The sequence below is a fragment of the Salmo salar genome, chromosome ssa15 (assembly GCF_905237065.1).
Source record: "Salmo salar chromosome ssa15, Ssal_v3.1, whole genome shotgun sequence".
Taxonomy (NCBI): Eukaryota; Metazoa; Chordata; class Actinopteri; order Salmoniformes; family Salmonidae; genus Salmo; species Salmo salar.
Window position 1 is genome coordinate 41,796,016 of NC_059456.1, and position 12,205 is coordinate 41,808,220.

The 12,205-nt window shown below is 40.6% G+C and overlaps 1 protein-coding gene across 1 annotated transcript in view; it reads left to right on the forward strand.

Moving 5' to 3' along the window:
- Window positions 1-1,053: 1,053 nt before the first annotated feature.
- Window positions 1,054-12,205, forward strand: part of LOC106571529 (protein enabled homolog) — a 106,543-nt gene continuing 95,391 nt past the window's right edge. Inside the window, 1 exon segment of the mRNA XM_045695746.1 lies at window positions 1,054-1,082. Coding sequence (XP_045551702.1) covers window positions 1,069-1,082 — 14 coding nt within the window. The 5' untranslated portion in view covers window positions 1,054-1,068.

Here is a 12,205-nt window from a genome sequence, read left to right on the forward strand (position 1 = left end):
CAAGATGATACAGTGACTCTGTGAGAGTGGTTGGTTTCTATGGTTTCATCAGCCAGGGTTGTAGGGGCTATCACATGGTTAATCCTATCTCACTGTGCTGAGTGACTGCTGATAACAAGCATGGAGCAGCCAGTACAGGAGTGGGTGTGTGTGTGTGTCCAGATGAATGTTGTTGGCTGAAGGTTGTGTGTGGGAGAGTGTCAGCTCAAGGGTGTGTGTTGACGAACCTGTCATCAGGACCCCAGGAGCAATGCCATACCCTCAGTGCTCTTTCCATACTGTACATGAACTGTTACATAAGCACTGCTGATTCTGGTCAGATCCATTCGCTCTCAGACAATAGGTCCTCTTTTTAGTTTTAGAATCATCACCTGCAGAAAGGGAGACTTCCTTCTGTCAACGTTTTGTGTCATAACTCCACGGCAATGCCTGGTTAAGCCTCGTTAATATGCTCCGAAACACTGCTAATTCTGCCTGGTTATTATGATAAGTCTATTTTGGAGGGAGACAGATGAGGGTGGTGGATGATGAGGAGAAGAAAGCTCTGCTGAACTGAGGCCAGCTATAAACACGTGTGTGTGTGTGTGTGTGTGTGTGTGTGTGTGTGTGTGTGTGTGTGTGTGTGCAGTGATTTCATCTTCTCCAAACAACATGATCTTCCTTTAACAACTGTCTGCCTGCAAGGTGAGGGGTGGGGTGAGAGCCTGTTGCTAGGTTACCCCTCCACCACTGTGAGAAGCCGGATTCCGCATCAGCAGCCGTTCACATCAGTGCTAGGCTAGCATGGAGCAGCAGCATCGCTGACTCGCAGCACCCGTCCAGCGCTTCATCATGAGTCACTGACTTTTTAAGAAGGGGGCAACATGAATCTGAGAGGGTGGTAGAGAGAAAGGTGGACGGTCTGCACCGTTCTGAGTCTGGCAGCAGTAACGGCGAACGCTGAGCTAAGGGGAGCGTCGAGGAGGAGGGAGGGGGGGCTGGGGGAGAGCCATGCAGCTCCACACCTCCACACACCGCAAGGCTTCCAGCTTCATCCTTAATGAAAGATCATGCTGCTTGTCTTCCAAAATGGACATATACCGGTAGGTACTGTAGCCTGCCTACCTTCTGTACTGTATAGTCTAATATAGTACTAGATTCCTCCTCTCTCTACGTTGGAGAATCTTTTGGGGGTTTTCTCTCAGTACAGAATGTGCCCTGCAGTCATGTCTTCCTCATCAAATAAACTGTTGCATATTATTCAAGCAGAGCCTCCAGGCTTGTGGCATCTTAAACACAGCTTGAAGGGTTGGACAGGAACGGTTTCACATGAAGCCTTGTTCTATGAAATAGGTAAAGAGTTTGGTCCATTAATATCTAAATTGTTCCGTTATTCTTCTGGTATGACGTTATATATATTTCCTGACGCGGATGTTCATGTTACAATAAGTGGTTCTCAGATGCTGCTGTTTGTATGCTCGTATCATTCTCCTGCCTAGCTCCCCAACGAGCAGTAGACATGTACACTACTTAGTCTGGCTGCCGGAACATTAAGCAAGCCATAAACATCAAGTTAAGCAAAGGAGAATCTTCATAAAATATTAATATCAGTTCCTTCACATATCTGCTCTATGTGCACTGAGCGTATTTAGCCTCTGCCTACTGGGGGCTGAAGCAAAATCATAATTTCAAACGGCATATACAGTACCAGTCAAAAGTTTGGACACCTACTCATTCCAGGGGTTTTCTTTATTTTTTACTATTTTCTACGTTGTAGAATAATAGTGAACACCTCAAAACTATGAAATAACACATGACGTGACATTAATCTGATGACTGTTATATATCAAATCGACTAACTAGGTTTCATTTTTACTCAAATGAATCATGTAACAACTCATTAGGATTTGTGGCACCACAGAAGAAGTTATTTAACCTGTTGAGGACAGACGTTCCGCTAGCGGAACCCCGTTCTGCCTGCGGAACCCCTAGCCAACAGCCAATGGCGTCGCACGGCGCGAAATACAAAGCCAACTAAAATACCAGAATTCAATTTTCTCAAACAATCAACTATTTTACACCATTTTAAAGATAAGACTCTCGTTAATCTAACCACGTTGTCCGATTGTTTTTTTTATTAATTTTTTTATTTTTTATTATTATTATTATTATTATTTTTTTAAGGCTTTACAGCGAAAGCAAAACAGATTATGTTAGAGTACATAGACACAAATAATCACACAGCCATTTTCAAAGCAAGCATATATGTCACATAAACCCAAACCACAGCTAAATGCAGCACTAACCTTTGATGATCTTCATCAGATGACACTCCTAGGACATTATGTTATACAATACATGCATGTTTTGTTCAATCAAGTTCATATTTATATCAAAAACCAGCTTTTTACATTAGCATGTGATGTTCAGAACTAGCATACCTACCGAAAACTTCCGGTGAATTTACTAAATTACTCATGATAAACGTTGACAAAATACATAACAATTATTTTAAGAATTATAGATACAGAACTCCTTTATGCAATCGCTATGTCCGATTTTAAAATAGCTTTTCGGCGAAAGCCATCACGGCTAGCTAATTTGACATCCGCCAACTTCGGGGTCACCTAAACTCAGAATTACTATTAGAAAAATTGGATTACCTTTGCTGTTCTTCATAAGAATGCACTCCCAGGACTTCTACTTAACCCTGAACCTGCGGAATGGAGCATGCCTGTTTACTATTTGGAGAAAACCATCATGAAAGAATTTCCAGGCAGTTTCCACATCAGGGATAAGCTCAATCTTGCTCCAGTCAAAATAAAACAAATCATGAAAGAAAGCCTGCTCAATGAAACACTTCAGATTTCTCTTACGAATAAAACGCAGGTTAGACTTAGAAATCTTAGTATTTCTAATAGCAACAACAGCACAATGGTCACTTAAATCATTACAAAAAACACCAACCGCAGAATATTTATGAGGAACATTTGTCAATATCAAATCAATCAGGGTAGATTTATCTGGGCATTTTAGATTTGGGCGAGTGGGTGAGTTAATCAACTGGGTAAGATTCATAGAATTACAAAACATTTTTAAATCAGACACCGGCATTAACCTCTTGACGGTCGCCTAGGATAGGGGGCGCCACAGCGCATTTTGAAAAGAATTCGTGCCCATTTTAAACGGCCTACTACTCACACTCAGAAGCTAGGATATGCATATAATTAATACTTGTGGATAGAAAACACCCTAAAGTTTCTAAAACTGTTTGAATGGTGTCTGAGTATAACAGAACTCATATGGCAGTCAAAACCCCGAGACAGATCGAAACAGGAAGTGGAATTCTGAATTGCGAACTCAACTTCATCACGTTGCCTATTAATCACACCGTGAGCTATGGTTCATTGAGCACTTCCTATTGCTTCCACTAGATGTCCCCAGTCTTTACAAAGTGATTTGAGTCTCCTACTGTGAAAACTGACAGAATGACACGCTGTGGAACGTGGTCACATGGAGAGGGCCATCACCATTATGACGCCGGCGCCCTGGTTACCCTCCCCTTTCGAAACGTTTTGAAACACAATGCAATCGTCCCCCTCGAATCTTATTGGAGCTCTCGTTGAAAAAGGCCCTACAGATTTATGTTATACAACGTTTGACATGTTTGAACGAACCTAAATAAGAAAAAAATGCATTTTGTTGAAAGAGTAGCCCCGCACACGTCGGAACTTTTGGTGAAGCCTTCAGAACGCGCTAACAAGAACAAGCTATTGGGACGTAAAGGATTAACTTTTCCGAACGAAAATACATTTGTTGTGGACCTGGGATTCCTGGAAGTGCCTAAGGATGAAGATAATCAAAGGTAAGGGATTATTGACAATAGTATACAAGACTAGATGTGATATGCGATTGTTCCAAGATGGCTAGCCTATTGCTATTGCTAGCCTATTGTTCTGAGTATCGCATCCCCTTTTATCGCAAAGTGTGATTACCCAGTAAAGTTATTTTTAAATCTGGCATTACAGGTGCTTTCAAGAGATATTCATCTATAAATCTTAGAATGACAATATTACATTTTAAAAATGTTTTCGAATAGTAATTTAGTAAATTGTAGCACTGTTTCACCGGATGCATTTGAGGGAAAATAGTTAGTCAACGTTACGCGCCGATGTAAAATGCTGTTTTTATATATAAATATGAACTTTATCGAACAAAAGAATGCATGTATTGTGTAACATGATGTCCTAGGAGTGTCATCTGATGAAGTTTGTAAAAGGTTAGTGCTGCATTTAGCTGTTTTTTGGTTATTTGTGATGCATGTGGTTGGTCGGAAAATGGCTATGTGGCTACTTTTACGATATACTCCTCTAACATAATCTAATGTTTTGCTTTTGCTGTAAAGCCTTTTTGAAATCGGACAACGTGGTTCGATTCAGGAGAGGTGTATCTATAAAACGATATTATTTGAAGAAAAAAAATGAAAAAAAAAAATGATTACATTTTGTTATGCTAATGGCGATATGATTTTTCGCTGGATGTCCGTCCCGCCGCACAGGGGTTAACCAACACCAGTTGAGATCACCAATCAAAATCATTTCACTGTAAAGAAGTTTAGACATGAGGTGCGTCAAAGAAGAAAATGCATCACCGAGAGCAGAGGGGGGTCTATAACAGCCAATCACAGTTATAGAAAGACCCTTTGAAACCTCAATATTCAAAGCAAGAAATTCCAACTGTTTACAATTAGTTTCAGACTTTGCCACACTTACAGGGAATTTCGTTTTTACATATATAGCCACACCCCCACCTTTCTTAACCCGATCAGTGCGATAAACATTGTAACCAGTTATACAAATATCCGTATCAAGAACAGACTTGCTGAGCCAGGTTTCAGAAAACACAATTATATCAGCATCAGTTGATTTAGCCCAAATCCTAACCCCATCCATTTTTGACAACAGGCTGCGTACATTTAAATGAAAAATACCAAGACCAGATCTTGATTTAAAATCAGAGGGGGTTTGGAGACATTGCATATCAGGGCCAGGGTTAGGCTGCACGTTACCTGATATCAACAATAGAAGAATAACTAGGCACCTCTGTTTAATAACTTTGCACGGCTTCTCTTTTTTAAGAGACCTACTGCAAGCGAAGTCTACAAGTGAGTTTCCAGACAATACAAAAGTCATTTAAAACCATTAGCCTTTGGTAGTGACACAAATTCGTAATGTTCACGTCATGCCACAAATACATCGGCACTTGGACGAGTGGAACGAGTGAAAAAGAGCGAGTTCCTGCAAACAAAATGTCCAATGGACGGGAGAGCACATTGTCAGATGTACTCACCCAGCGACAATGTTCGTTTTCTCCAGATCTCGTTAAAGTCAGTGCACAAAGCAATACCACAAATTGTCATTTTCTCTGACAAATGTAAATAATAGAGCCCAATGAAGGTAAGGGGAGAGAGGGACAGCGTATATGTACGTCTGAATGTGAGTATTTGCACGTGTGAGTAGATTGGGTGTTGAGGTCGATTGAGAGAGCGGGTTGGGGGATTGTTGAGCTGCCACTGACAGCCAGACGAAGAGCAAAAAGGAGCGGCTTAGACGAGACACTCCGTGGATGAAGAAGGAACTCAGGCCAGCCAGAGATAGGGTTACTTTGGTAAACTTCAGTGCCGAGTTGAAGTGCCAAGTTGAGGAAGACCCGTGATCTTTACAGCAGCAAAAATAAAAGTTTGCACTACACAACAAGGAAGTTATTCAGCCATAAATAAATAGGTTATTAGTAGGATAAAATGTACTAGTCACAGACAAACGACTTGACATGCTACCATCTTGGATATCTAGTGTTTCCTTCACCTCAAAACAGCAAGCAAACAAAGTCTGTTTTAACAGACTGTTGTATTCGGCGCATGCGACAAATAAAATTGTATTTGAGGTCTTTCTGGGGTTCTAACTGCAAGAGGTTCTAGTAGAGAGAGGTGTGGGCGAGACATTGTAATACAGTGTTGTCATACCAAAACTGCACCATGTGTACTCTCTCTGCACTCACCAGGTGTGAAGGATCATAACTCAATCATAAAGCAGAAACAAACCAAACAGGTTCCACATAAACGGAATGAGATTGCAAAACAATGACATGGCAACTGAAAGAAAAACACGTCATACAGAATGCGTTTGAGGAGAAACTTAGTTTGCGTGCAGCCTCAACCCTCCGGAGGCTCCAGCCTTGAGAACACACTGCTAGCTTCTGTGTGAGTGACAGCAGCAACACTGTTTGTGAACACGCCAACCTCATCAGGCATTTAAATCATCAGGCATTTAAAGGGTGGCTAGCGGGGCAGTGAGAAAGTGGCAGGTTAGTGCTAACTTGGACCAGTTCCTCCTCTGGAGATGTTTTACCCTACTGGGCACTGTGGGCTGCCATTCAGCCAGTCAGAGAGAGGATTTCATATGGAACACAGCCATCAATCTACCACCACCCCCTTGGCTAACAGAACAGGCCCTGTTGGGCTGCATGGGAACTGGCTGGACACCACTGGTTGTCTCAGGGTTGACTGGCCACGTTGTTTGTGTTGTTACTCAACATCCATGCTTCGCGGTGGGAAATACACATGCAGAGATCATCCATTCACCTACTCTGCGTCTCACAAAAACACGGTGGTTGGAAACCCAAAAGGACAGATGTCCACCGGTCTAATGTCCATTGCTCGTGTTTCTTAGCCCAAGCAAGTCTCTTCTTCTTATTGGTGTCATTCAGTAGAGGTTTCTTTGCAGCATTTCGACCATGAAGTCCTGATTCACACAGTCTCTTCTGAACAGTTGATGTTGAGATGTGTCTGTTATTTGAACCCAATTCATTGGGCTGCAATTTCTGAGGCTGGAAACTAATGAACTCATCCTCTGCAGCAGAAGTAACTCTGGGTCTTCCTTTCCTGTGGCGGTCCTCATGAGAGCCAGTTTCATCATAGTGGTTGATGGTTTTTGCGACTGCCCTTGAAGAAACTTTCAAAGTACTTGACATTTTCCGGATTGACTGACCTACAGGTCTTAAATTAATGATGGACTGGACTCTTCCGCGCAGTATTGGTTAGTATTAGTATTGGTGATTGGAATGTGACTTTGTCCCCAATTTTTTATTTAACTAGGCAAGTCAGTTAAGAACAAATTCTTATTTACAAGGACGGCCTACACCGGTCAAGCCCAGACAACGCTGGGCTAATTGCGCGCCGCCCTATGGGACTCCCAATCACGGCCGGACACTGGAACAATATTCCTAACATCCGAATGTGGGGAATGATGAGAGATGGTCTATGGAAAACTGATGTCTATTTTGTGATTTCATGAAAAATTTAATTCAAAGTTATAACAAAAATATTGTTCCTTGAACACTATACATGTCAGGTTTTCATCCTTTACGTTGCGTAGGAAATAAAGACAATGAGAGCATTTTTGTTAAGATAGGAATGCGATTTTAGTTTTCTAACGAGATCATAGTTTTGATGATACTTTGCCTCAGTGAGTAGCCACGCCCGAGGGAGCTCAGAGAGTGTGTTAGCATGACAGAAAGCCTTCTTTTTAGCAGAATACAAAGGATGAGTTGAGAATTAACATATCAGACCAGAAGGACTCTAGCTGCAGCGTCGGTCTCCATTGGTTACAACCCTGAAAATCAACACGAGGTGAAAACAAAGTAGCCTCTAACAATCAATGTTACGGCTGAGTAGCTGTTCTAAGTACTGTATCTAAGAAAGCGATTTTAAGAAGGACCATCCTGTTATTCTCTTCAAACCGTTGTCTACTACACTGCTCTTATCACCCCACTGGGGATCATCGACACGGCTGATTAGCGGTCTTCAGAGGACCACTCTTCCAGAACGAGTGAAAGTAAACACCATCCTGTTAGTTCTGCTTCAGACTACAGGACAAGGCATTGAAGCCACGGACAACTAAGGAGGACATTGTGACCTCTTGTAGATAAATCAGAGCCTTACACTTAAGAGCTCGGGAGAAGGCATAACAGAACCTTTTCCTCAAAGGCCTGCATCCAACAGAGAAGCATAGAAGGAAGACATTCAAACACAAATACATTCATTATCTCTTACTCCAAACGGGCGGCGGTTCAGGGGTAAAATATTATGATTACTGTGAGCGTAGTTTCAAGTGTATAAGTGTTCTCTTTCTCCCTTTTCCCCCACTCCACACTCCAGTTAAACAAGCAGTCATGTTGTTAGTCCGCTAGGAACCTGTTTTGATCGTATTAAGTTTCTAATCAATAACCTATACCGTGTGTGTGTGTGTGTATATATATATATATATCTATCCTGTGTGATCATTTCGTTTGTAAATAATTAAATCAATGTGTGTGGTACGGAATGATCAGTAAAGCTGTGGTTTGTGCAGATGCAATGAGTATGCTAATTATGAGACCAATATGAGGTAATGATTAATATTTATCAATATATATCATCTAGAGTTTAATTTGGGAGATGGTAACTCGTTAACTCCTTTGGGATAGGGGGCAGTATTTTCACGGCCGGATAAAAACGTACCCAATTTAATCTGGTTACTACTCCTGCCCAGAAACTAGAATATGCATATAATTAGTAGATTTGGATAGAAAACACTAAAGTTTCTAAAACTGTTTGAATGGTGTCTGTGAGTATAACAGAACTCATATGGCAGGCCAAAACCTGATAAGATTCCATACAGGAAGTGGCCTGTCTGACAATTTGTTGTCCTTCTGTTGCATCTCTATCGACATTACAGCATCTGTGCTGTAACGTGACACTTTCTAAGGCTTCCATTGGCTCTCTAAAGCCGCCAGAAAGTGGAATGGGATGTCTGCTGTCTTTGGGCAAAGTACAGCAGCAGAGTTTGTAAGTAGTCAGCCTGGGGACAGTGAGACTGGAGATGCGCGTTCACGAGACTTCTCAATTTTTTTCTTTCAGCCTTTGAATGAATACAACGTTGCCCGGTTGGAATATTATCGCTATTTTACGAGAAAAATAGCATAAAAATTGATTTTAAAGGGAGGGATAATCCATGGTTTTCGTCTGAGCTTTCTTGCATTGTTCACGACCGTCATCTAGCCTGGGCTAAAGCAAGGAAATCGTGTTCTGATGCTGATTGGCTTGTTTTTAGGCAGTTACGAAACAAGTGTTCTTTTCTTAGGAAGGCCAAGTCTGAATATTTTATGTCTGTTACCACTGATAACCTGAATGACCCTAGAAAGTTTTGGAAGGCTATTAAGTCTGTCTGGTAACAGTAATGTTAATAAATTTCCGTCATGTGTATTGAAGGACTCTGTTGCTATATATGTCACAACTGAAATGCTGAATTGTTTCAATGAGCACTTTGTATCATCTGGTAGGCTGTTTGATTCAGTGTCCTCTGTCTCTGTACAACCCTGTGTGGATGAACCAGTGAGAGCTGGTCAAACCTTTAGCTTTTTGCCATTCTCAGTGCAGGTGGTATATAAAGCCCTGAAATCCTTAGATCAGAGAAAGCCTCCAGGTCCTGATCTTTTGGATCCCTGCTTTTTAATTCTGGCAGCTGATTTCATAGCTGAACCATTTACATATCTGTTTAATTTAACCCTGGAATGTAATGAAATTCCAAAGATCTGGAAATCAGCATTTGTCCTGCCACTTTTAAAAGGGGGAGATCCAACTCTTTTAAATAATTATAGGCCAATCTCAAAGCTGTCACCCCTGGTGAAAATACTTGAAACCCTTGTGAGTGAACAGCTAAAATAGTTTTTATTTACTAACTCTATTTTATCAATGTACCAATCGGGTTTCAGGAAGAAGCATAGCACAATTACAGCAGCCATGACGGTTTTAAATGATATCACTGAAGCTCTTGACAAAAAACAGCATTGTGTCTCACTTTTTATTGATCTCTCTAAGGCTTTTGATACAGTTGATCATGCTATACTAAGGCAGACATTGTCGAGTGTAGGTCTTTCAGAGCATGCAGTTGCATGGTTTGTTAATTATCTATCTGATAGAACTCTGCACTCAATTTGATGGGCTTAGGTCTGTTAAATTGCCTGTCTTAAATGGTGTGCCCCAAGGCTCTGTACTTGGTCCTCTCTTATTCACTATTTATATAAATAATTTAGACAAAAATGTCAAATGCACAACTTCATTTTTATGCTGATGATACTGTTATTTACTGTTGTGCTTAATCTCTTACAAAAGCTTTCCAGAACTTGCAAACTGCTTTTAATACTGTTCAACATACCTTGTCTCAATTGAAGCTTATCCTCAATACTGACAAAACTAAACTACTGGTGTTTTCTAAAGCAAGAAATAGACCTCTGAACCTTTCACCTATTACTACTTGTCAGGGCAAGGAGATTGAGGTTGTAACCTCATATAAATATCTTGGAATTTTGATTGATGATGGCCTCTCTTTTAAAATGCATATTCAACAACTTACAAAAAAATTGAAGCTGCAATTAGGATTTTATTTTAGGAATAAGGCTTGTTTTTCTTTTGAAGCCAGAAGGAGGCTAGTATCAGCTACATTTATGCCTTTACTAGACTATGGGGATATTTTATATATGAATGCTTCCGCTCAGTGTTTGAGATCAATTGACACCCTTTACCATGGCACTTTGAGATTTATTTTAAATTGCAAAACCCTTACGCACCACTGCACTTTGTATACCAGGGTTGGCTGGCCTTCTCTAGTCACTCGTAGGCTCAGTCACTGGTATACTTTTATTTACAAAGCCATTTTGGTTTACTACCTTTTTATTTGGGCATTTTTATTGTTCAGAAATGTGGTGGGTACTCTCTTCGTTCGCAGGACTTTATCCTGCTAACTGTTCCAAATGTCCGAACTGAATTTGGTAAAAGGGCTTTTATGTACTCTGCGCCATCGTCTTGGAACGCCTTACAAAATACTTTTAAACTGGAAGAACTTGTCCCGATTTGGTATTTTTAAATCACTGATGAATGATCTTGATACTGATTCCCTGACATGTCAATGTTTTTAATTTGCTGTTTTTGATTTTGTTATATTCTTTGTTAATTCTATGGTTTTTACTAGATTAATTGTAGTTTTTCATGTTGTTTGTCTGTAATTTTTGTAATGACTTGGCGCTGCCTATCTTGGCCAGGACGCTCTTGAAAAAGAGATTTTACATCTCAATGAGCCCTTCCTGGTTAAATAAAGGTTAAATAAATAAAATAAATAAATTACATTGAGAAGATCCACAGCTCATTAGTGGTGGTGCGTTAAGCCAATCAGAAATACTATCAGATACCCAAATGTGCAAATTTCTATACCTACATTTGTGTTCAGGCCAGGTAGCCTATAGGCCTACTTCTATGCATGCACGTCGTTACGCAACATGGACAGGAGCGCTCCAAACAAAGACTCAGTTGACAACTCGTAAATGTAATGAAATAAAACCAAACTTGTTTCTCACAAGTGTAGACTGGAAAATTCTCAAAAGACTGGAAAAATAATATTGAATGCATTAAAAATAAATTACCATAACCAGAGTAACAAACATTGTATATTACAAATGATAGGAATTAATGGTACATGTGCTACTGGTGATGTACAGTATGTAAGCTGTTGTCAAGGAAGTGAGTTTGTGTTTATACATGATATACTGCCCCACCTACCGTTAACCAATCATGTCAATGCGGAACTATATGGAGCCCTCCACATTGTTACAGAATTTGGGAGGCACATGGCGCTGCGGTACTGAGCTCAATTTGGCCTCTGTAGGCTCCACAATTGTCACACCCTCCACATGGAGCCTCAGACCACCTTTTCGGATCAAGCATGAATTGGCTTTTAGTCCTCCTCAATGGATAAGTTCACTGAGATGGGCGCAAGTGTGTGCGTGCGTGTACGTACAACACACACACACACACACACACAATGCATTCGGGAACGTATTCATACTCCTTGACTTTTTCCCCATTTTTGTTACATTACAGCCTTATTCTAAAATGGATGAAGGAAAGTCCTCATCAATCTACACACAATACCCCCTAATGAAAAAGCGAAAACAGTTAAAAATATATATTTACATAATTATTCAGACCTTTTGCCATTTGAGTTGAAATTGAGCTCAGGTGCATCCTGTTTCCATTGATCATCCTTGATGTTTCTACAACTTGATTGGAGTCCACCTGTGGTCAATTCGATTGATTGGACATGATTTGGAAAGTCGCACACCAGTCTATATAAGG